Consider the following 21,589-nt stretch of genomic DNA (forward strand, 5'->3'; position numbering starts at 1 on the left):
TTTGCCACATTTGTCAGGGTCTGTCACTTACTTAAGAGCATAAATATTTATGAATATTGCATGGGGTAGCATATGGAAGCATGTGTAACAGAAGTAAAATTTCAAATCAAATCCATTATAATATAGTAAGTGTATGAAAAGTGGCTACAGCAAACATCAATAAGTTAATAAATCAAACTGAAACTCTATTGGCCTATTTAACAGAAATAAGGCATTTGGTGGGTGTTTCAATTTTAAAATTCTTTCATTAATAATTTGTTTGCGTTGGCAATATGATTCAACACATTCTTGCCATAAATTGTCCAACTAAAGTAGCTAACTGTTTAAAAATGGAAATAGAAAATCTTTTTATAGATCTATTAAACAATATTATGGTGTATTACAAAAGCAGTAGCGGACCATGACATGCACTTCGTTATGTTAAATGTTAACACTGATCAGGAGTCCGCCTCTGTAGCATAGCGGTAGCATTATCGCCTACCACGCATGGGGCCCGGGTTCGATTCCCAGCAGGGGACTGGGTATTGTGTGTCCTTCATCATCATTGACTCGCAAGTCGCCGATGTGGCGTCAGCTAAAAAGTACTTGCAATATGGTGGCTGAACTTCCCCTAATGGGGCCTCCTGGCCAACAATGCCATACACTCATTTCATTTTCACTGGTCAGGAAACAAAATCTGTTAAATCTGAGTTCAAGAAGGTTCTCAGTTCATCAAAAACTGATTACTTCAGGAAACTCATACGATGCTAACTGGAGTCATGAATACAGTGCTCATGACAAGAGTGAAAAATATTACACACTCATTACTAAAGTCTTTACATTATTTGAAAACTAACCCAGATTAGACCAATGTTTAGAAAAAGACTACAGGCATATTGTAGCACGAAAAGGAAACTGCGCTTGTCAGTCAGAGGTAGTGCTGATGTTGATACTGCAGAGTATTGAAGGCCGTAAACAGACTTCAAAGAAAATTCATTACGATAAGATAATTACATCCGGTCAAAAGATAGACAATATGGGATAAAGTGATGGAGGAGACGGCCAGAACCACAGATGAAGTGGAGCAGATAACTTTAAGAGTAAATGATGAAGTGGTAACAGATGTGTGCATAGTTGCAAATCATTCAAGCATTTAATCAGTGTGTTGCCAACTTCAGTAGACGCCTGCCATGGAACATCTCATATGAGCCCCTGCCATGGAACATCTCATATGAGCCCCTGCCATGGAACATCTCATATGAGCCATTCCAGATAACTTCTGTAATATGAAATATGTGTGTAGTTAATACTGGAATAATGTCAGAGGATGATTATAAAGCTATTTGAGGGATGATAGTGCTGAGAGAGGACAGAGTTTCGATAAAGGTGGAAAAAGAGTAAAAGTTATACAAAAGGAATTTGCAAAGTTGTGAAAAGAATATTCACAAATGAAAACAAGTTCCAAAGACTGGAGTTAACTGTAGTTATTTTGTTTTGCGATAAAGAAGACAGTCAAGAAATAAAAAACAATAGCCTAACAGCATATTATCTCTAATACACAAAAAATTTAAAACAAAATTGTTTTAACTGCGAGTTTAGTACAGTCTACAAACTTTGAACAGAATTCTAAAACAGAACGAGTTTAAATTACCACTTTGCCTGGAATTCGGGGTGTTAAAGAAAGCATGGAACTCACTTACAACAAAATCTGCACCAGCAGCCTTTGAAAAAAGAGTTGACTTGACCTATATTGGTACAGGGTGATTATAACTAAACTTTTGCTACTTGGACCAGTGCACACAGAAAACTATTTCCTGTATGGGTGCCCAGCTGTATAGGACTGACATTTAGAATGTATGCTACAGTATTTACATTGTTAGTAGTGTTACTGTCATGACTTGCTGTTAGGCATCGGTACTGCTATGGCAATGCAAGAGTCAAAACACAAGCATCATTGTGCGCATTATAGTTGCAGGCAATCAACATGGATCTGGACCAGGTGAGCAGGCTTCAATTGTGAAGCTGTTTTAGCAAAACAGAAACAGTGCTGCTGCTCTTCGCAAGTATTGACACATTAAAGAAATACGGAGAGGACCTCTTTTTGCACTGCTGTTGAAGAACGATTCGGAAGTTCAAATTAACTGGTGATTGGGAATTACTCGTGGGTGAGGCTGATGACCAGCAGCACCACAAATTGTTGAAAAAGTTACCATTGTCATGTCTGAGAATCCAATGTATGATCTTCAAGCAGTGCGTGAGCTGTGTTAAGACAGCTGAACATTCTGTGGTCTAAAAGTGCTACGAACATTTGTGAAATGGTATCTCTAGTGTGGTTCCAGGCTGTCATGGATGCAGATGGTTGTCGTATTGAGGAGTTCTTCTAATCTGGGATGTAAACGTGCAACAAAGTTAAAAAATGTTACCCTCTGTTGTGGAAATTAAAATATTTGTTTCAGCAGTGTATTCATTATTTCTCATTTCCTTAAAAATGTTTTTATGAACTTTCATTGCCCTAAGATTGCTTGTTTTTCATGGGAACACTATCAAGTGGGGAATGTTTAACTATAACCACCCTGTATACTAAAGAATATGGCAGAAATGCTTCAGTTCCTATCAGCCTTCATGAGGAAGCTGGATAACTAAGAAGTTATGCGTGTTAGTGGAATATACCTCGACCACCTACATTTTGCTGATTATGGGGTGGTTCCTTCAAGAAGGCCATCGCTGACAACCTGTCCTCTACTCATTAAGCACAATGAAACTTTTATTTGTCCGTATTTATGAATTATGAATTACCTTTACTTTCTATTAAGCCAACATAGCCTACATCCAGAATGAGATTTTAACTCTGCAGTGGAGTGTGTGCTGATATGAAACTTCCTGGCATATTAAAACTGTGTGCTGGACTGAGACTCAAACTTGGGTAGCTCAGTCGGTAAAGCACTTGCCTGCAAAAGGCAAAGGTCCTGAGTTCGAGTCTCCAACGGCCACACAGTTTTAATCTGCCAGGGAGTTTCATATCCTATATCATTTTAATATAATCCTTGGATCAATAAATTACTGCTGCTGCTGCTGCTGATGATGATGATTATCTTCTTCTTCTACTACTACTACTACTACTACTACTAATACAACTACCCAGTATATTGTACTGCTATCTTCTAGAGCATATAAATCTCAAAAATGAATGGAAGAATTTACAAGTGGAAGTTTGAAATTGACTGAAAATCAGTTGTAAGAAGTCTAAAATAACACACAGTGCTCACATCAAAAAGAAAATGGGATGCATTAACAATGAAGTGAAGAGCACCTGATGCCACTGATGTAGGTCCCATTCCATGTGTTTCCATGCCAACCTGGACACCTTCCTTATAATGTAGGCCTTGAGGCCAAATTAATCATATGGAAACAATGCATACTGTCAGATATGACATACGAGGCCATACCCCCCCCCCCCCCAACTAGACACACACACACACACACACACACACACACACACACACACACCATTGCCATGTGGGCAGTGGGTGGAGCTTGTGTAGCACACATTTTTGTCACGAAGAGTGTACTGTGCAATTCATTGCCAGTTCAGTGCCATCTATGTTCTCAACCTGGCTCATTCTGTTCATCTGCAGGGAGTGTTTTTGGTAGTGCTGTTTTGTTCTTGTTTTGTTTTGTCATCAAGTACCTGCAGTGGTAGGCCCGTGATCGTGCAGGTATCACACTGTTGGCACCTGAGGTGGAAACTCCCCACCCAAGCTAAGGAGTAAATGCCCATCATGGCTGGGGCAAAGGGACTCCAGGTAGCGGTTTACTGGCCAGGTAAACTTTGCTGTGGCTGAGTGGTGCCCATGTGGAGAGCTCACATGGTACCATGGCAGAAGGTTCACATATGAAACAAATGACATTCTTCTTCTGCTGCATGCCAAATGTCCACAGCAGTCTCTTCCGAAGCTAAGACATTTTGTAATGTGGAGAGGCATGAGCTCAAGATGATCCCTTTCCTGTCTACATGATGGGAGGGACATAGTGCTCAGAGGCAAGGGATAAGTACTTCCTGCAATACGTGATTTGTTCTAGGACTGACAGGGATTCTTTTTTGACTACAACACCATTATTCTTCATTGATCACCTCAAAGACAGGTTTGGGGAAATGGCTCTGATTTAAAAAATGAAAAGCAGCTCCGTTCTGCTTAAAATGGCCTCTCCTGCCCAGTCAAGGGTGCTGCTTGTCTGCAACAAGATGGGAGACGTTCCTGTTACTGAACTTTCTGAATATGGTACAGGGTATCATTTACCATTGACATCTTCTTTTACAGACTGATGACAATCTGCATGATAAATTGGAGTGACAAAATGTGCATTTTGTCAGTTGTGTCCAGTGGAAACCAAAAATCAACAAAGCGGATATTGGAGTTTTCATCTTGGCCTTTGAAGGTGACTTGTTGCCAGAGATGGTCAGTGTGATGGTGTATTGCTGTGATGTCGAGCCATATATTCCTCCTCCCATGCGGTACTATGAATGCATGCAGTTTGGACACTTGTTGTGGAACACAAGAATTGTGACCCCCTCACATATCAAGAGACCAAGAAGAAATACGATCACCTACATCCTCTTCAGTGATTCTGTCCTCACCCTACATCTACATCTACATTTATACTCCGCAAGCCACCCAACGGTGTGTGGCAGAGGGCACTTTACTTGCCACTGTCATTACCTCCCTTTCCTGTTCCAGTCACGTATGGTTCGCGGGAAGAACGACTGTCTGAAATCCTCCGTACGCGCTCTAATCTCTCTAATTTTACATTCGTGATCTCCTCGGGAGGTATAAGTAGGGGGAAGCAATATATTCGATACCTCATCCAGAAACGCACTCTCTCGAAACCTGGCGAGCAAGCTACACCGCGATGCAGAGCGCCTCTCTTGCAGAGTCTGCCACTTGAGTTTGCTAAACATCTCCGTAACACTATCACGGTTACCAAATAACCCTGTGACGAAACGCACCGCTCTTCTTTGGATCTTCTCTATCTCCTCCATCAACCCGATCTGGTACGGATCCCACACTGATGAGCAATACTCAAGTATAGGTCGAACGAGTGTTTTGTAAGCCACCTCCTTTGTTGATGGACTACATTTTCTAAGGACTCTCCCAATGAATCTCAACCTGGTACCCACCTTACCAACAATTAATTTTATATGATCGTTCCACTTCAAATCGTTCTGCACGCATACTCCCAGATATTTTACAGAAGTAACTGCTACCAGTGTTTGTTCCGCTATCATATAATTATACAATAAAGGATCCTTCTTTCTATGTATTCGCAATACATTACATTTGTCTATGTTAAGGGTCAGTTGCCACTCCCTGCACCAAGTGCCTATCCGCTGCAGATCTTCTTGCATTTCGCTACAATTTTCTAATGCTGCAACTTTCTGTATGCTACAGCATCATCCGCGAAAAGCCGCATGGGACTTCAGACACTATCTACTAGGTCATTTATATATATTGTGAAAAGCAATGGTCCCGTAACACTCCCCTGTGGCACGCCAGAGGTTACTTTAACGTCTGTAGACGTCTCTCCATTGATAACAACATGCTGTGTTCTGTTCGCTAAAAACTCTTCAATCCAGCCACACAGCTGGTCTGATATTCTGTAGGCTCTTACTTTGTTTATCAGGCGACAGTGTGGAACTGTATCGAATGCCTTCCGGAAGTCAAGAAAAATAGCATCTACCTGGGAGCCTGTATCTAATATTTTCTGGGTCTCATGAACAAATAAAGCGAGTTGGGTCTCACACGATCGCTGTTTCCACAATCCATGTTGATTCCTACATAGTAGATTCTGGGTTTCCAAAAACGACATGATACTCGAGCAAAAAACATGTTCTAAAATTCTACAACAGATCGACGTCAGAGGTATAGGTCTATAGTTTTGCGCATCTGCTCGACGACTCTTCTTGAAGACTGTGACTACCTGTGCTCTTTTCCAATCATTTGGAACCTTCTGTTCCTCTAGAGACTTGCGGTACACGGCTGTTAGAAGGGGGCAAGTTCTTTCGCGTACTCTGTGTAGAATCGAATTGGTATCCCGTCAGGTCCAGTGGACTTTCCTCTGTTGAGTGATTCCAGTTGCTTTTCTATTCCTTGGACACTTATTTCAATGTCAGCCATTTTTACGTTTGTGCGAGGATTTAGAGAAGGAACTGCAGTGCGGTCTTCCTCTGTGAAACAGCTTTGGAAAAAGGTGTTTAGTATTTCAGCTTTACGCGTGTCATCCTCTGTTTCAATGCCATCATCATCCCGGAGTGTCTGGATATGCTGTTTCGAGCCACTTACTGATTTAACGTAAGACCAGAACTTCCTAGGATTTTCTGTCAAGTCGGTACATAGAATTTTACTTTCGAATTCACTGAACGCTTCACGCATAGCCCTCCTTACGCTAACTTTGACATCGTTTAGCTTCTGTTTGTCTGAGAGGTTTTGGCTGCGTTTAAATTTGGAGTGGAGCTCTCTTTGCTTTCGCAGTAGTTTCCTAACTTTGTTGTTGTACCACGGTGGGTTTTTCCCGTCCCTCACAGTTTTACTCGGCACGTACCTGTCTAAAACGCATTTTGCGATTGCCTTGAACTTTTTCCATAAACACTCAACATTGTCAGTGTCGGAACAGAAATTTTCGTTTTGATCTGTTAGGTAGTCTGAAATCTGCCTTCTATTACTCTTGCTAAACAGATAAACCTTCCTCCCTTTTTTTTATATTCCTACTAACTTCCATATTCAGGGACGTTGCAACAGCCTTATGATCACTGATTCGCTGTTCTGTACACACAGAGTCGAAAAGTTCGGGTCTGTTTATCAGTAGGTCCCAGATGTTATCTCCATGAGTCGGTTCTCTGTTTAATTGCTCGAGGTAATTTAAGGATAGTGCACTCAGTGTAATGTCACTCGATGCTCTGTCCCTACCACCCGTCCTAAACATCTGAGTGTCCCAGTCTATATCTGGTAAATTGAAATCACCACCTAAGACTATAACATGCTGAGAAAATTTATGTGAAATGTATTCCAAATTTTCTCTCAGTTGTTCTGCCACTAATGCTGCTGAGGCGGGAGGTTGGTAAAAGGAGCCAATTATTAACCTAGCTCGGTTGTTGAGTGTAACCTCCACCCATAATAATTCACAGGAACTATCCACTTCTATTTCACTACAGGATAAACTACTACCAACAGCGACGAACACTCCACCAACGGTTGCATGCAGTCTATCCTTTCTAAACACCGTCTGTACCTTTGTAAAAATTTCGGCAGAATTTATCTCTGGCTTCAACCAGCTTTCTGTACCTATAACGATTTCGGCTTCGGTGCTTTCTATCAGCGCTTGAAGTTCTGGTACTTTACCAACGCAGCTTCGACAGTTTACAATTACAATACTGATTGCTGCTTGATCACCGCATGTCCTGACTTTGCCCTGCACCCGTTGAGGCTGTTGCCCTTTCTGTACTTGCCCAAGCCCATCTAACCTAAAAAACCGCCCAGCCCACGCCACACAACCCCTGCTACCCGTGTAGCCGCTTGGTGCGTGTAGTGAACTCCTGACCTATCCAGCGGAACCCGAAACCCCACCACCCTATGGCGCAAGTTGAGGAATCTGCAGCCCACACGGTCGCAGAACCGTCTCAGCCTCTGATTCAGACCCTCCACTCGGCTCTGTACCAAAGGTCCGCAGTCAGTCCTGTCGACGATGCTGCAGATAGTGAGCTCTGCTTTCATCCCACTAGCGAGACTGGCAGTCTTCACCAAATCAGATAGCCGCCGGAAGCCAGAGAGGATTTCCTCGGATCCATAGCGACACACATCATTGGTGCCGACATGAGTGACCACCTGCAGATGGGTGCATCCTGTACCCTTCATGGCATCCGGAAGGACCCTTTCCACATCTGGAATGACTCCCCCGGTATACACACGGAGTGCACATTGGTTTTCTTCCCCTCTCTTGCTGCCATATCCCTAAGGGGCCCCATTATGCCCCTGACATTGGAGCTCCCAACTACCAGTAAGCCCACCCTCTGCGACTGCCCGGATCTTGCAGACTGAGGGGCAACCTCTGGAACAGGACAAGCAGCCATGTCAGGCCGAAGATCAGTGTCAGCCTGAGACAGAGCCTGAAACCGGTTAGTCAGACAAACTGGAAAGGCCTTCCGTTCAGCCCTCCGGAATGTCTTTCGCCCCCTGCCACACCTTGAAACGACCTCCCACTCTACCACAGGTGAGGGATCAGCCTCAATGCGGGCAGTATCCCAGGCAACCACAGTTGTAGTCCGATCGGGCGATGCGTGGGACGAGCTGGCCGTCCCCGACAAACCCCCATCCGGAACCCCACAGTGATGCCCATTGGCAACAGCCTCAAGCTGTGTGACCAAAGCCAACACTGCCTGAAGCTGGGAGCGAAGGGATGCCAACTCAGCCTGTATCCGAACACAGCAGTTGCAGTCCCTATCCATGCTAAAAACTATTGTGCAAAGTACGTCTGAACTAATCTACAGAGAGCGCAAATAAATCAACACAAAATTTAAACGGGTATTAAAATACAAGATTGTAAATGCAGTAATGCTGCTACTTGCGCACTGCTGACACACTGCTCGGCGGCAGAAGGAGACTACGCGTTTTTACACTATTCAGGTACTAAAACGCGGTGCTACAACTCTCAAATACTATAATACGCCCGAAATTTATGAATTAAACAATGCAAGTACCAAAAACACGCAAAGAAATTAAAAATTAAACTATGTAACAAATGAGTGAGCTAGGAGTATACGACTTGCTGCTGCAGCTGCTTATCCAACGACGGCAGGGAGCACACTCCTCTGTCTCTTCCGTCTCTAGCTCTTGGATCTGCTCCCATGGCAGTTGGGGATTCTTCTCCTTCTGCTACCCCTTTGGGAGTGTCAACTCCCTGTCTGCTGGGGACATCAGTCCCCACACCCCCAGCTGGAGAAACAATACCCTCCTACAGCATTCCTGAACAGAAAGGGGTCCCTCGGGATGCTCCCCTCCAGAATTATGCTGATCTGCAACAGGAAGCCAGGTGGCGGCTGACAGAGCAACACATCGGAGCTCATAGGACTTGGCATTTCTCTTCTGTCCCAGAGTATGGAGCAGACAAGCCTGGTAGCTCCCATGCCACCAGACCCTCACATGCTCTGCCTCTGTTTCCATTCTTGGTGGCCTCTATGGTCCCAGACTCCCTCAAACAACCTGTGTATTAGTGGTTTATCCTCACAACCAGTGGCAGAAAGTGGCCTTGAAGCATGACTGCCTCCTTGGTCCCTTCACACCCTCACAGGATCCTGATACCATGATCCTCCAGCCAAACTGTAGTGGTTTTTTTCCATCACTTTGCTGAACTGTGACACCTTTTGTGCATGTTTCTTGTTTCTTGCATAGCCCTGCAAGAAACTTGTATCCCAGCAATGCAGCCCCTTGCCCCCTGCTGCTATGGGGGCTATTTTGTGAATCCCACTGACTATGAAGTGAAGTGTGTCAGGTGGTGTTTGCATGTATGTTCTGGACTACTCCTTATTGTCTCAATACTTTTGTATCATTTACCATACGTGTTTGCCTGAGCTGCTAATGTCTCATGTATGCCCAAGAGTTGATGTTCATCACTTTGGGGCACCAGTACTCCAGGCAATGGCTGCCGTGCCAGATGGTCCTTGCTGTGGCTGTGTGCCGCCCACAGAGAGAGCCCCTGATCGGAGTGGGTGGTACTAGGGCAGATACCTTGCGCATGAAGCGACAAAAGCTTCACCATCCTGGCCATTCTGTGGCCTTCTCTGAGTGGTAGCAAATGTGACACTCCTTTTGATCCTTCAGCCTTCCCCTCCCTGGCCACCCCCTGGGAGGAGGGTCGAACTCGCCGGCTTGGATTGAAACCTCTCCCTCGGTACCTGGTTTGTACCAGGGCGGATAGTGGAAGTTTTGGCATGACCAAGCCTTTGATTTCTGTGGAGACGATTGAAGATATAAGTATGGCGAAGTGGAATCAATGAGTAAAATGGGATCTGGTGCTTTGCTCATAAAGACATCTTCTACTGCCCAGTCTGATGCCCTGCACGCTTGTGACCATCTTGTTGACATCCAAGTTTCTGTCACGCCCCACCAATCTCTGAACTCAGTACAGGGCACTATTTTTCACTGAGATCTTCTTCTCCAATCTGACGAGGAGCTTTGTGCTAACCTCGAGTGGTGGGGGTTCGTTTTATTCGCCGTGTGCAGCGAGGCCCTCCAAACAATTGCATTGGTTTGGGCTCATTTATCCTGGCCTTCAAGGGGGATGTCCTCCCAGAGAAGGTCAAGGTCGCGGTGTATCGGTGTGATGTGAAACCTTATATTCCACCACCGATGAGATGCTTTAAATGCTTATGGTTTGGATAAATGTCTTCCTGCTGCACCATTGATCCTCTCTGCGGTGACTGTGGGTGCCTCCTCCATGAGGGGAGTGCCTGTGCTCCCCTGCCAGTGTGTGTAAATTGTCATGGACAGCATTCTCCATGCTCGCCTGCATGCCCGGTGTTTGTGAAAGAAAGGAGGATTCAAGAGTACAGAACCTTAGATTGGCTCACCTGTTACTGAGGCTCAACAAAAGTATGACTGGTTCCATCTTGTGTCTGTGACTTCTACTTTTACTTCAGTTACGTCCATTCCCCCTCCTACCCCCTCCTCTTCCCAGCCCCACCCCATTCGCCCCATGCCTTCTGCCTCTTCCTCCTACCTCTCCACTCCCCTTCCCCCTCTCTACGTCAGTACCCATACCCTTCAGATACTGCTCCCCCTCCCTCACCAGAGAAGTGCTCCCCTCCTTTGGCTGCCGCCGGTACCGGAGCTCCCGCCTGAAAGGTGATCTGCTGCTCCATATTGGCAGTGCGATCCGCGACCAGTGGGCACCAAGATTGCCTGGTGTAATGCCATGCCTGCCATCGCTGACTTCTGCCCTTATCTTCCTTCCCATGAGAATAAGCAGAAACGCAAGAACAAGGGCAAGGCCCCTCTCATACCCACTGAGGTGCAGCCTTCCCCCCCTCCCCCGTCCAGTCAGTGAACCAGCAGTGTCTGACCCCACCTATATGGATATTACCCCATCCTTATCAGTGACGGATGGTGACTCAGCGGCGTGACCGACTCTGGTCTGTTTGGTCCCCATTTGGACTCTGGCTTGAGAATCCTCCAGTGGAATTGTAATGGATATTCGCATCACCTTCCATTGTTGCAGCCCCTTATTTCCTTCTACTCTGCCACTTGTATTGTGCTCCAGGAGACCCATTTTGTCAGTTCGTACTCACCTGACCTTCATGGGTTCCACACTTTCTGTCTGAACCAAATTGGCCCTTGTGGGCTTCTGGTGGTTTTTGCACCTTGGTCCACAAGGACATTGTTCGTAAATGGGTTTCCCTCCATACCACTCTGGAAGCCATTGCTGTCAGGGTCCATCTGGCCACTCCAATCACAATCTGTAATCTCTACCTCCCACCTGACAGGCTTCCCACATCCCTTGACCTAGCCACCCTTCCCCAACAACTCCCTTCTCCCTTCGTGCTACTAGGGGACTTTAATGCCCACAACCCTCTTTGGGGTAGTCATACAACTGCTGCCCTGGGCAGGACAGTTGAAGCTTTTCTGGCAGGGCTTGACCTCTGTTTGCTAAACACAGGTGCTCCCACACACTTTAGTGTGGCGCACGGCGCTTTCTCTACCATTGACCTCTCCATCTGCAGTCCCGGCCTTCTTCCCTCCATTCAGTGGGGTGTCCACGATGACTTATGTGACAGCGACCATTACCCGATTATTTTTGACCTTCCTTCAGTGTGTCTCATTCCGTCACCCTCCCAGGTGGGCCATCTCTAAGGCTGAGTGGGGTGCCTTCTCCTCTGCTCCCATCCCCCCTATATTGCCACATGACAGTGTTGATGAATCTACACAGACTTCGACTGCCGCCATCCTTTCAGCAGCTGTTTCAGCAATCCCTTCTTCCTCAGGTTCCCTCCACCGAAACATGGTCCCTTGGTGGACTCCGGAAATTACTGCAGCCATAAGAGACTGCCGTCGTGCTCTTCAACACTTCAAGTGACACCCTTCTACTGCTCTTCTTCTGGTCTTCAAACGACTCCACACCCGAGCCCGCTACCCAATCAAATCTCTGAAATGGATTTGCTAGGAATGATATGTAGCTGCCATAGGACCACACACCCCCCTATTCACAACTCTGGGTGAAACTCAGGCTAATTTTTGTCTATCGTCCTCCCACTGAGGAGATGGCTGTAGTGTATTAACTGCAGAATTGGTAGCCATCTTGCGCTCTCTGGACCATATCTGCTCCTGCTTAGGACTATTCTTCACTATCTTTAGTGACTCATTGAGCAGTTTGCAGACCACCTGTTGGTCATCACTGTCCAGGACTTCCTTTCTCTCCTTGCTCAACTTGGATGCTCGATGGTTTTCATTTGGACCCCAGGCCATGTTGGGATTCCTGGCAATGAACTTGCTGATCGACTGGCTAAATTGGCTAGTACCAGGCAATCTCTTGCTATTGGCATTCCAGAAATAGACCTTCGCTCGACATTGTCATCAGGTTTTGGCCCCTTGGGATGCAGAATGGCACTCTCTTTCTTCACCAAACAAGCTCAGTGCGATTAAGGATTCTACAACTCCGTGGTGGTCCTCCTCCCGGGCCTCTTGTAAGGCCTCTGTCATCCCATGCCAGCTCCGTAGCAGCCATACTTGGCTGACTCACAGTTATCTCCTTCTGTCATTGTGGATTGATGTTGACTGTGGCTCACATCTTACTGGACTGCCCCAACTTAGCCACCCTGCGACAGACTTTTAGCCTTCCAGACTCTCTGCCCCCTGGTGTTAGCTGGCAATGCCTCAGCTGTGGATCTTGTTTTACATTTTATTTGTGATGGAGGTTTTTATCATCTTCCACCTTATTGGTGAGTGGAGGGGCTGGCAGGCCCTCTTGCTCCCTCCTTTGCCCTGACTGGATTGGCTTCAACTGGGTTTGGTGGTTCACGCTTGCCTTCTGCCTTCCCACTCCTTTCCTTATGGGATCTGTTATGTCTTGAGCATCTTATGTCTTAAGCCGTGCTGCCTCTATAGCTGCCCATAATTGTGAAAGTGTCACAGGTGCAGGATTTTGTGCGAGAACTGACCTACTGATTATGTTCCATAAATGTTAAATGAGATTCAGGTAATGATCTGGCTGGCCAGATTGTTAACTGGAATTGTCTAGAATGTTCCTCAAACCAGTTGCAAACAGTTGTGGCCTGTTGCCATTGTGCATTGTCGTCCATAAAAATTCCATTGTTGTTTGGGAACACAGTCCAGATGGTCTCCATGTTGCCGAACATAACCACTTCCAGTCAATGATTGGTTCAGTTGGACCGGAGGACCCAGTCCATTCCATATAAACACAGCTCGTGCCATTGTGGAGTCACTGCCAGCTTACACAGTGCCTTGTTGACAACTTGGGTGTATGGTCTTGGGTGGTCTGCACAATGCTCAAACGCTACCATCAGCTCAGGACTCACCTGACCAGCTTAAGGTTCTCCTGTCATCTAGGGCGCAACAGATATGGTTGTGAGGCACTGCAGGCAATGTCGTGCTGTTAGCAAAGGAACTGACAAACATCTTCTGCTGCCATAGTCCATTAATGCTAAATCTCACCTCACTGTCCTAGCACATACATCCGCATTACGTTTCACATAGATTTCTGCAGTTATTTCATGCAGTGTTGATTGTCTGTTAGCACTGACAGCTATATGCAGATACTGCTACTCTCAGTTGTTAAGTGACAGCCTTCAGCCAATTGTTCTCTGTATTGAGGGTAAAGCCTGAAATTTGCTATTCTCAGCATTCTCTTGGTGCTGCAGATCCCAGAACATTGAGTTTCCTAACAATTTCCAAAATGGATTCTCCCATGCATCTAGTACAAACAACCATTCCACATTCAAAGTCTATTACTTCCCGTAGTGTGGCCATTATCACATTGGAAATCTTTTCAGGTGAATTGCCTGAGTATGCTTTGCTAATGAACTGCTCTTTAAAGCTGTGAGGAGGAATTGAGAGTCTTGCTTGGGTAGCTCAGTCGGTAAAGGATTTGTCGTGAAAGGTAAAGGTCCCAAATTCAAGTCTTGGTCTGGCACACAGTTTTAATTTGCCTGGGAGTTTCATATCAGCACACACTCTGCTGCAGAGTGAAAATATCATTCTGCTCTTTTATATCTTGTGGATGTGATACTATGGCCATTTGTTCATAATGTGCATACTGCTATCCCATGGCTTTTGTCACCTTAGTGTAAGCCCATTGCATATTGCGTTCAGAAGCGGACGCGAAATAATGATGCTTAAGATTTTTTTGGTGACAGATCCATAAGAGTATACATTGCTATTTTAGAAAATGCATCACTATTGCTTAATGTCTAAGATATTGGCTCAAACAATGAGACCTCACTGAATAGCATTTTGTTAGAGAGTAATTGGAGAAGACCTGTTTCCTTGTCAGCAATTTAGAATGTGCACAAAAACAAAGAAGAATGTTCTGCCATTGGTAGAGTATTTGTAACAGCTGATTGTCTCACTGTACTTTCAAATGTGCACCAACTTCAAATATTAACTCATTTATGCAATTACCAGTTTCATCTTTTGCAGCCCTATCAATACATATTTGTTGTTCACAATTCATTATTAACTGTTGTTTACCGCATTGACTCATTTTAGTTTTGACAGTGTGTTGTTCACTCACTGTTGTTTTCTTAGATGAGAAAGGACTGGAAGAAGTAGCTTCAGTTAAGTCTGTGGGCATTACAATAGACAGCGAGCTAAATTGGAAACGGCAGATAAGTACTATTTTCAGTAAGCTAAGCTCAGTGATATTTATGATGACACAACTGACTCAGTACTCAGAGACCTCTTGCGCACTGTCCAGCATGGACTTTTTGAACCGTACACGTGATATAGAGTAACACTATGGAGGAACTCAACTATCACAGGAATGGAGAGATTATTCACATTACAGAGTCAAGCCATTCGAATTATGTTGAAAAAGAAGCCAAAAGAATTGTGTAAAAGTTGTTTCAAAGAACTAAACATTATAACCCTGCCATCATTGTATATGTTCAAGACCAATGTGAGTGCATTATGTGATCACTCAAAACTGGAGACTAATGAGACTGTTCATACACACAACACAAGCAACAGAAAACAGCTGCGGTGCATTCCCTGTAGACCTTAGATTCTTTAAAAAGGACCCAAATAACCTGGCATCAAGTTAATACAAGCAATGCCAAGGGAATTACAAGACCTCAAAACTGAGGAAACAATCCCCACAACTCTAAAAAAGTTTCTGATAGAAGGATAATTTTATAGTGTAGGTGACTACATTACCAAACATTGATCAAAAGTTCATCCTGTAAGTGATAAATCTCTCACATCATAAAAAGAACTAGCAACAGAAATCAGTGTTAAAAAAATTAACAATAATTAGGAACCACTGATGTATAATATAAGCTAATTAAATTCACAAAATTATTATTATTATTATTATTATTATTGTTATTATTATTTTTGTATGTATCATAAGTCATTTTGTAACGTGTAATATTATGAATATACTGCATCATAAGTAATTGTGTATGATGTAATATTATATATATACTGTGAAAGCTCCTATGTATATTTAATGGTGAGGTATTTTATGTACTTACATATTTCATATTATCTAGATTGTAAGCCTAATGACCTGTCACATGTTAAAAGTAGATATTTGTACAAAAGGTAATTTACGGGACCAATAAAATAATTGCACACACACACACACACACACACACACACACTCTTTTAAAAACAAGAAATTCAGAATATGCATAAATGTGATTTTTATGACGCACATTAAACCATACAATTCACTCTTTCCTGTGGTTCATAAGCATTGATTATTTTTCTTATTGAAAACATATGATTTCATTATTCCTGTGAATGAAGGAATGTTATTGTTCCAAAATGTTAATAAGACAATCTGTTATCAGGTATTTCAATACGGCAAGGAGAAACAGTTTATTCATTTCAGTCGGAGTTGATAATTGCAAATGCATCGGAGTCTGATGAAGCTGAATATAAATGTGTTGCCTGTACACCCAGTCCAAGCAATTGCTCAGATGCAGTTTCCACTTTCAAAGTGGCAGGTAAGTTATTTTCACTTTATATAATTCATTAAAATTTTGTTACAAGTATTCTAATGAGAAATAAAAGTGAACATTGATTAAGAGAGGTTTAGTGTGTCTGCTTACAATGGGAACAGTTTTAAAATTTACGTAACAATTATGTTTTCTGTTATGGTGATTAAAAACATGAGACACGAGCATTTATGGATATAAGCACATCAGAAAAGTTTTACATCACCTTGGTTCTAAGAGTTCCAGAACATGTACAGAAAATTGGAATAGAGATCAACATAAATACCATTTCCACCCTTTTTATTGGTTATGAAAACCACACATTGCATGTTGTATCACCTTCAGAGGTGGTGGTCCAGATTTCTGTACACACGGGTACCTCTAATACCCAGTAGCACGTCCTCTTCCATCGAGGCATGCCTGTATTCGTCGTGGCGTACTATCCACAAGTTCATCAAGGCAATGTTGGTCCAGATTGCCTAACTCCTCAACGACAGTTTGGTGGAGATCCCTCAGAGTGGTTGGTGGGTCACATCGTCCATAAACAGCCCTCTTCAATCTATCTCAGGCATGTTGGATAGGGTTCATGTCTGGAGAACATGCTGGCCACTCTAGTCACGTGATGTCAATATCCTGAAGGAAGTCATTCACAAGATGTGCACGATGGGGGACGAATTGTCGTCCATGAACATGAATGCCTCACCAGTATGCTACCGATATGGTTGCACTATCGGTCGGAGGATGGCATTCCCGTATCGTGCAGCCATTACGCCATCTTCCATGACCAACAGCGGCATATGTTGGCCCCACATAATCCAACCCCAAAACATCAGGTAACCTCCACCTTGCTGCACTCGCTGGACAGTGTGTCTAAGGCGTTCAGCCTGACCAGGTTGCACCCAAACATGTGTCCGATGATAGTCTGGTTGAAGGCAGTTGCAACACTCATTGGTGAAAAGAGCATGATGCCAACCCTGAGCGGTCCAATCAGCAGGTTGTTGGGCCCATTTGTGCCGTGCTGCATGGTGCCGTGGTTGCAAAGATGGACCTCGCCATGGACATCGGGACTGAAGTTGCGCATCATGCAGCCTATTGCACACAGATTGAGTTGTAACATGGTGCCCTGTGGCTGCACAAAAACCATTATTCAACATGGTGGCATTGCTGTCAGGGTTCCTCCGAGCCATAATCTGTAGGTAGCGGTCATCCACTGCAGTAGTAGCCCTTGGACAGCCTGAGCGAGGCACGTCAACAATAGTTCCTGGCTGTCTGTATCTCCTCCATGTCCAAGCAACATCAATTTGGTTCACTTCGAGATGCCCGGACAGTTCCCTTGTTGAGAGCCCTTCCTGGCGCTAAGTAACAATGCTGACATGATTGCATCGCGGTATTGACCGCACTACAGACAACACGAACCGTGTACTTCCTTCCTGGTGGAATGACTAGAACTGATAGGCTGTTGGACCCTCTCCATCTAATAGGCACTGCTCATGCATGGTAGTTTACATCTTTGGGTGGATTTAGTGACAGCTCTGAACAGTCAAAGGAACTGTGTCTGTGATACAATATCCACAGTCAACGTCTATCTTCAGGAGTTCTGGGAACTGGTGTGAAGCAAAACTTTTTTGATGTGTGTATTTCACTAGCACAGTACTCATTATTGTCCAGTGTAGTCTGTAGGCTTGCTGAAACTATAACAACAAGGTAATAGTTCCATGGTTACAAAAAGGCAATATTCTAATCAGAGTGAATTTTGTCAGTTCCATACAGTAGGTAAATGTAGAACATAAATTCTTATTCTCAATTGCCCACTACCGAAATACTACTTCAGTGATTTCTTCTTCTTCATGTGCCTTAGTTCCATGTCGGTGCAGAGTTGGCGTGGTTATTGATTTGGCATGGTTAGTTTAAGGGGTGGCTGGGTGCCGTTCCTGTGACCCTGCTTCTCAAAAACCATATCCATGCTAAGCAACACACTGAACCACCTCGTTAATTCTCTGGGTGGTTTCAAACCATAGCCAGCACACCTTGCTATCCCGGAACTGATGCTATGTGTTGAGGTGTCTGTGGGGAGAGGTGCTAATGTCAGTTTCAATTTATTCCATAGTAAATTTATGTCAATATTTGAAAGTTGCTTTCCTAAAAAATTATCCACAATATCCATTAAAAAAAAAGTAACCCATGGATCACTAAGGGAATTAAAATCTCATGTAAGAGGAAGAGGGAAACTTAAGTAAAGGCCAGAGTAAGTCGAGATCTGACATTACCTGCATGCTACAAACGTACAGTATTATTTTAAGGAAATTCATTAAGATGTCCAGAAGTATACCTGTCTTGATAGAAATAAATAATGCAGGTAATAAGATTAAAATTATATTGGATACGTTTGAATGTGAGACAGGACAGCTAAGATTGCTTAGTAATTAAACTAAATGACAATATTGTGACTGATAGTTCACAGGTTGCAACTGCTTTTAACAGACATTTTCTAAATGTAGCTGCAAATACAGGATTAAGTGATTCTGTCACAGAAGCAAGAGAATATATTAAAATGCCATTCTGCTAAACTAGAAGCAGTACTGACAACATTCACTAAAATTAATACAATTATAAAAAATTCTGAAAAGAGAACCTCTTGTGGGTTTGATAGAACATCAAACAGAATTCTGAAAAATTGTTCCATCTTCATAACTAATGTCAGGTTAACTTCATAAGAAAGTTGACAAGACAGATTTAAACAAACAATTATTGTCCAATTTCCTGACTTGACATCTTATTCCAAAATATTCTAAAAAGTCGTGAACTCAAGAGTAACCTCTCACTGAAGTGGAAACAACTTACTTAGCGGTGTGGATTCCAGAAGGGTTAATAGACTGAAAAATGCTATTTATACATTCACTCATCAAATAGTACGAGCCTTAAATAATAATATATCACCAGTAGACTGTATTATCTCTTAAGCCATCCTCACACTGGATGAGGCAGCTAATGTTACGGGCTATGCAGATGTGACATCCCACCTGGCTAGAGAGATAGCACTGTCGACCCACAGGGCAAGCAGGTTATTATGATTTGCACTTTCAGTGCTCTCCAGTCGCAGTATGCGGTGCTTGGTGTAACATGCACTGTAAGCAATTGTCAAATAAAAGTTAAGGAAAACGCAAAGATGATTCTGGACTCATTGATGGCTTAACAGTGAATAATGCTGTAAAACAATCTGACATATGTACTACAAGAAGTTATTCCTTAACTCAAGTGAATCTTCATCCTATTTTTGTCTTTAAATTGAATATAGTTATAGTGTCTAATGTCACTTTGCGCATAATATACGCGTTTTCGATGTTGGTGTGACTACAATTACTCAGAAGTTATGTAATTCATTACGGAGAATACAAGATCGAGAGTCATTTTGTAATTATTTTGAATGGAAGACAAGATTTTTTTGAAGCACAAAGCTTCATAAGAGAAAAACTTCCAGTGTGAAACTTGGGTTTACTTGCTGATACAGACTGACAGTTACATAAAGATATCTGGCCATTAGGGAAACATGCCAGTTATTTGACTTTGCAACAAGAATTTCAAGAAATACATTTTATTATAACAAATCATTATTTCAAGAGAGCCTCAATTTGCTTTGAAACAGCTTGTATTCGTACTATGTACTTTGTTTTGAAGAAAGCCCATAGTTTAACTTGATACAATATGGAACATCATGAGTTCTATTTGTGATGTAAAACAATGTGGTGTCTCATTGGGTATGTTCATCTTCACAAGGCAAAAATCTAACATGCCCGATTCTTCATTTCACACTCCACATTGTAGTGGAACATGCTATTCCACACTGTAACATTATCAGCTCCTCGTCCACGTGCATTTTGAAGTTGCATGGAGGATAGAAAACCTCAGGTTTTATAGAACCGATTGCTTTACACTCAGATGTTCTGGATCATACTTAAACAGAATGCAGAAGGTTGCGCTGAATGATTTGGACAGTGTTGGGAAAGTAGGAAATTTAGTGACTGGGGGGAAAATCACAAAGGGATAATCCCTCAAGGTTCTAATTTTAGTCCACTCCTGCTCCTTATATATATTAATGACTTTCCACTTAACATTCAACAAGCAAAATTGGTACTTCACAGAAAGAAAGCAGAAGAAGAGATGGTAAATGATATTTTCCAAACAATTATTAAATATGTTTTCTGAAAATGGACCATCCCTGAATTATGAAAATGCCCACTACGTTCAGTTCTATACAACCAATAATCATAACAGCAATTGATGTAGCACATGAGCAGCAGTCAATAAATAGGGTAGAATGCTTCAAAAGTTTTGGGTGTGTATATATTGTTGAATACTTGAACTGGAAGAATCATATTACTGAGCTTCTCAAACAATTAAGTTTAGCTACTTTTGCTCTTTGTATAATTGCTAAACTTGAAAATAAACATATCAGTCTCCTGACGTATTTTGCATATTGCCGATCAGTAATGTCTTTCAGAATAATTTTCTGAGGTAAACCCTGTCTTGGAAAGGAAATATTCCTTGCACAAAAGCAAGCAGTATAAGAATATTATGTGGTGTTCACCCACAGATGTCACATTTAAACTGCATCATCACAATAAATTGTTATCTGCATTTGGTAGACTTCTGGAGATACTAAATTATCAAAGACTAACAAAGTTTCCGGAAAAGAACCAGATCCTCTGAGAAACCCAGCGTGGCTTCAGGAAAAATAAATCCACAACAACAGATATGTATGAGTGCATACAGTACACCCTAGATGCTCTAAACAAAAACCAAAAAGCAGTTTGGAACTTCCTAGATTTGTCAAAGGCATTTGACGTGATAGTCAACAATATTCTACTTAACAAATTGCAGTAATGTGGCATCAGAGGCATCCCTCTGCCTGGTTCAGATCATATATCTCAAAACAGGAAACAATTAGTAGCATTAACACTCTGTGATCATGGACTTATTGACACCTGCTACTCCATGGCAAAATCACAAAAGGTGTGCCCCAAGATTCAATACTTAGACCAGTTCTGTTCCTTCTTTACATTAACAACTTACCATTGTACATTAGTGCCACTACCAATATACTCTTGCAGATGATACCAGTATCCTTCATACCATTAGCAATGACATGAGCTGTAAGAGGTCGTAACTAAAAGACAGGTGATTGGTTTGACAGAAAATCACCACCTTTAACTTCCACCTCAGAATTGCAAAATATATGCCTGATATGGAACAACATAGCTCTGTAATATCCCCCACATCAGAAACAAGATTTTTAGGCCTGTGGATGTAGGAAATCTACCATGGGAAACAGAATCAGCAAAACAAACAGTAAGCTGAACCAAGTGTGCTAAGCTTTACTTATCCTCACAC

At 43.0% G+C, this 21,589-nt stretch overlaps 1 protein-coding gene across 2 annotated transcripts in view; it reads left to right on the top strand.

The window, feature by feature from the left end:
* Positions 1–21,589, top strand: part of LOC124805178 (vascular endothelial growth factor receptor kdr-like) — a 511,639-nt gene that overhangs the window by 415,466 nt on the left and 74,584 nt on the right. For both annotated transcript variants that reach the window (XM_047265665.1, XM_047265666.1), the window contains exon 12: positions 16,055–16,210. In XM_047265665.1, the coding sequence (XP_047121621.1) occupies positions 16,055–16,210 (156 nt within the window). The remainder of the gene's footprint in view (positions 1–16,054; positions 16,211–21,589) is intronic.

The sequence above is a fragment of the Schistocerca piceifrons genome, chromosome 7 (assembly GCF_021461385.2).
Source record: "Schistocerca piceifrons isolate TAMUIC-IGC-003096 chromosome 7, iqSchPice1.1, whole genome shotgun sequence".
Lineage (NCBI taxonomy): Eukaryota > Metazoa > Arthropoda > Insecta > Orthoptera > Acrididae > Schistocerca > Schistocerca piceifrons.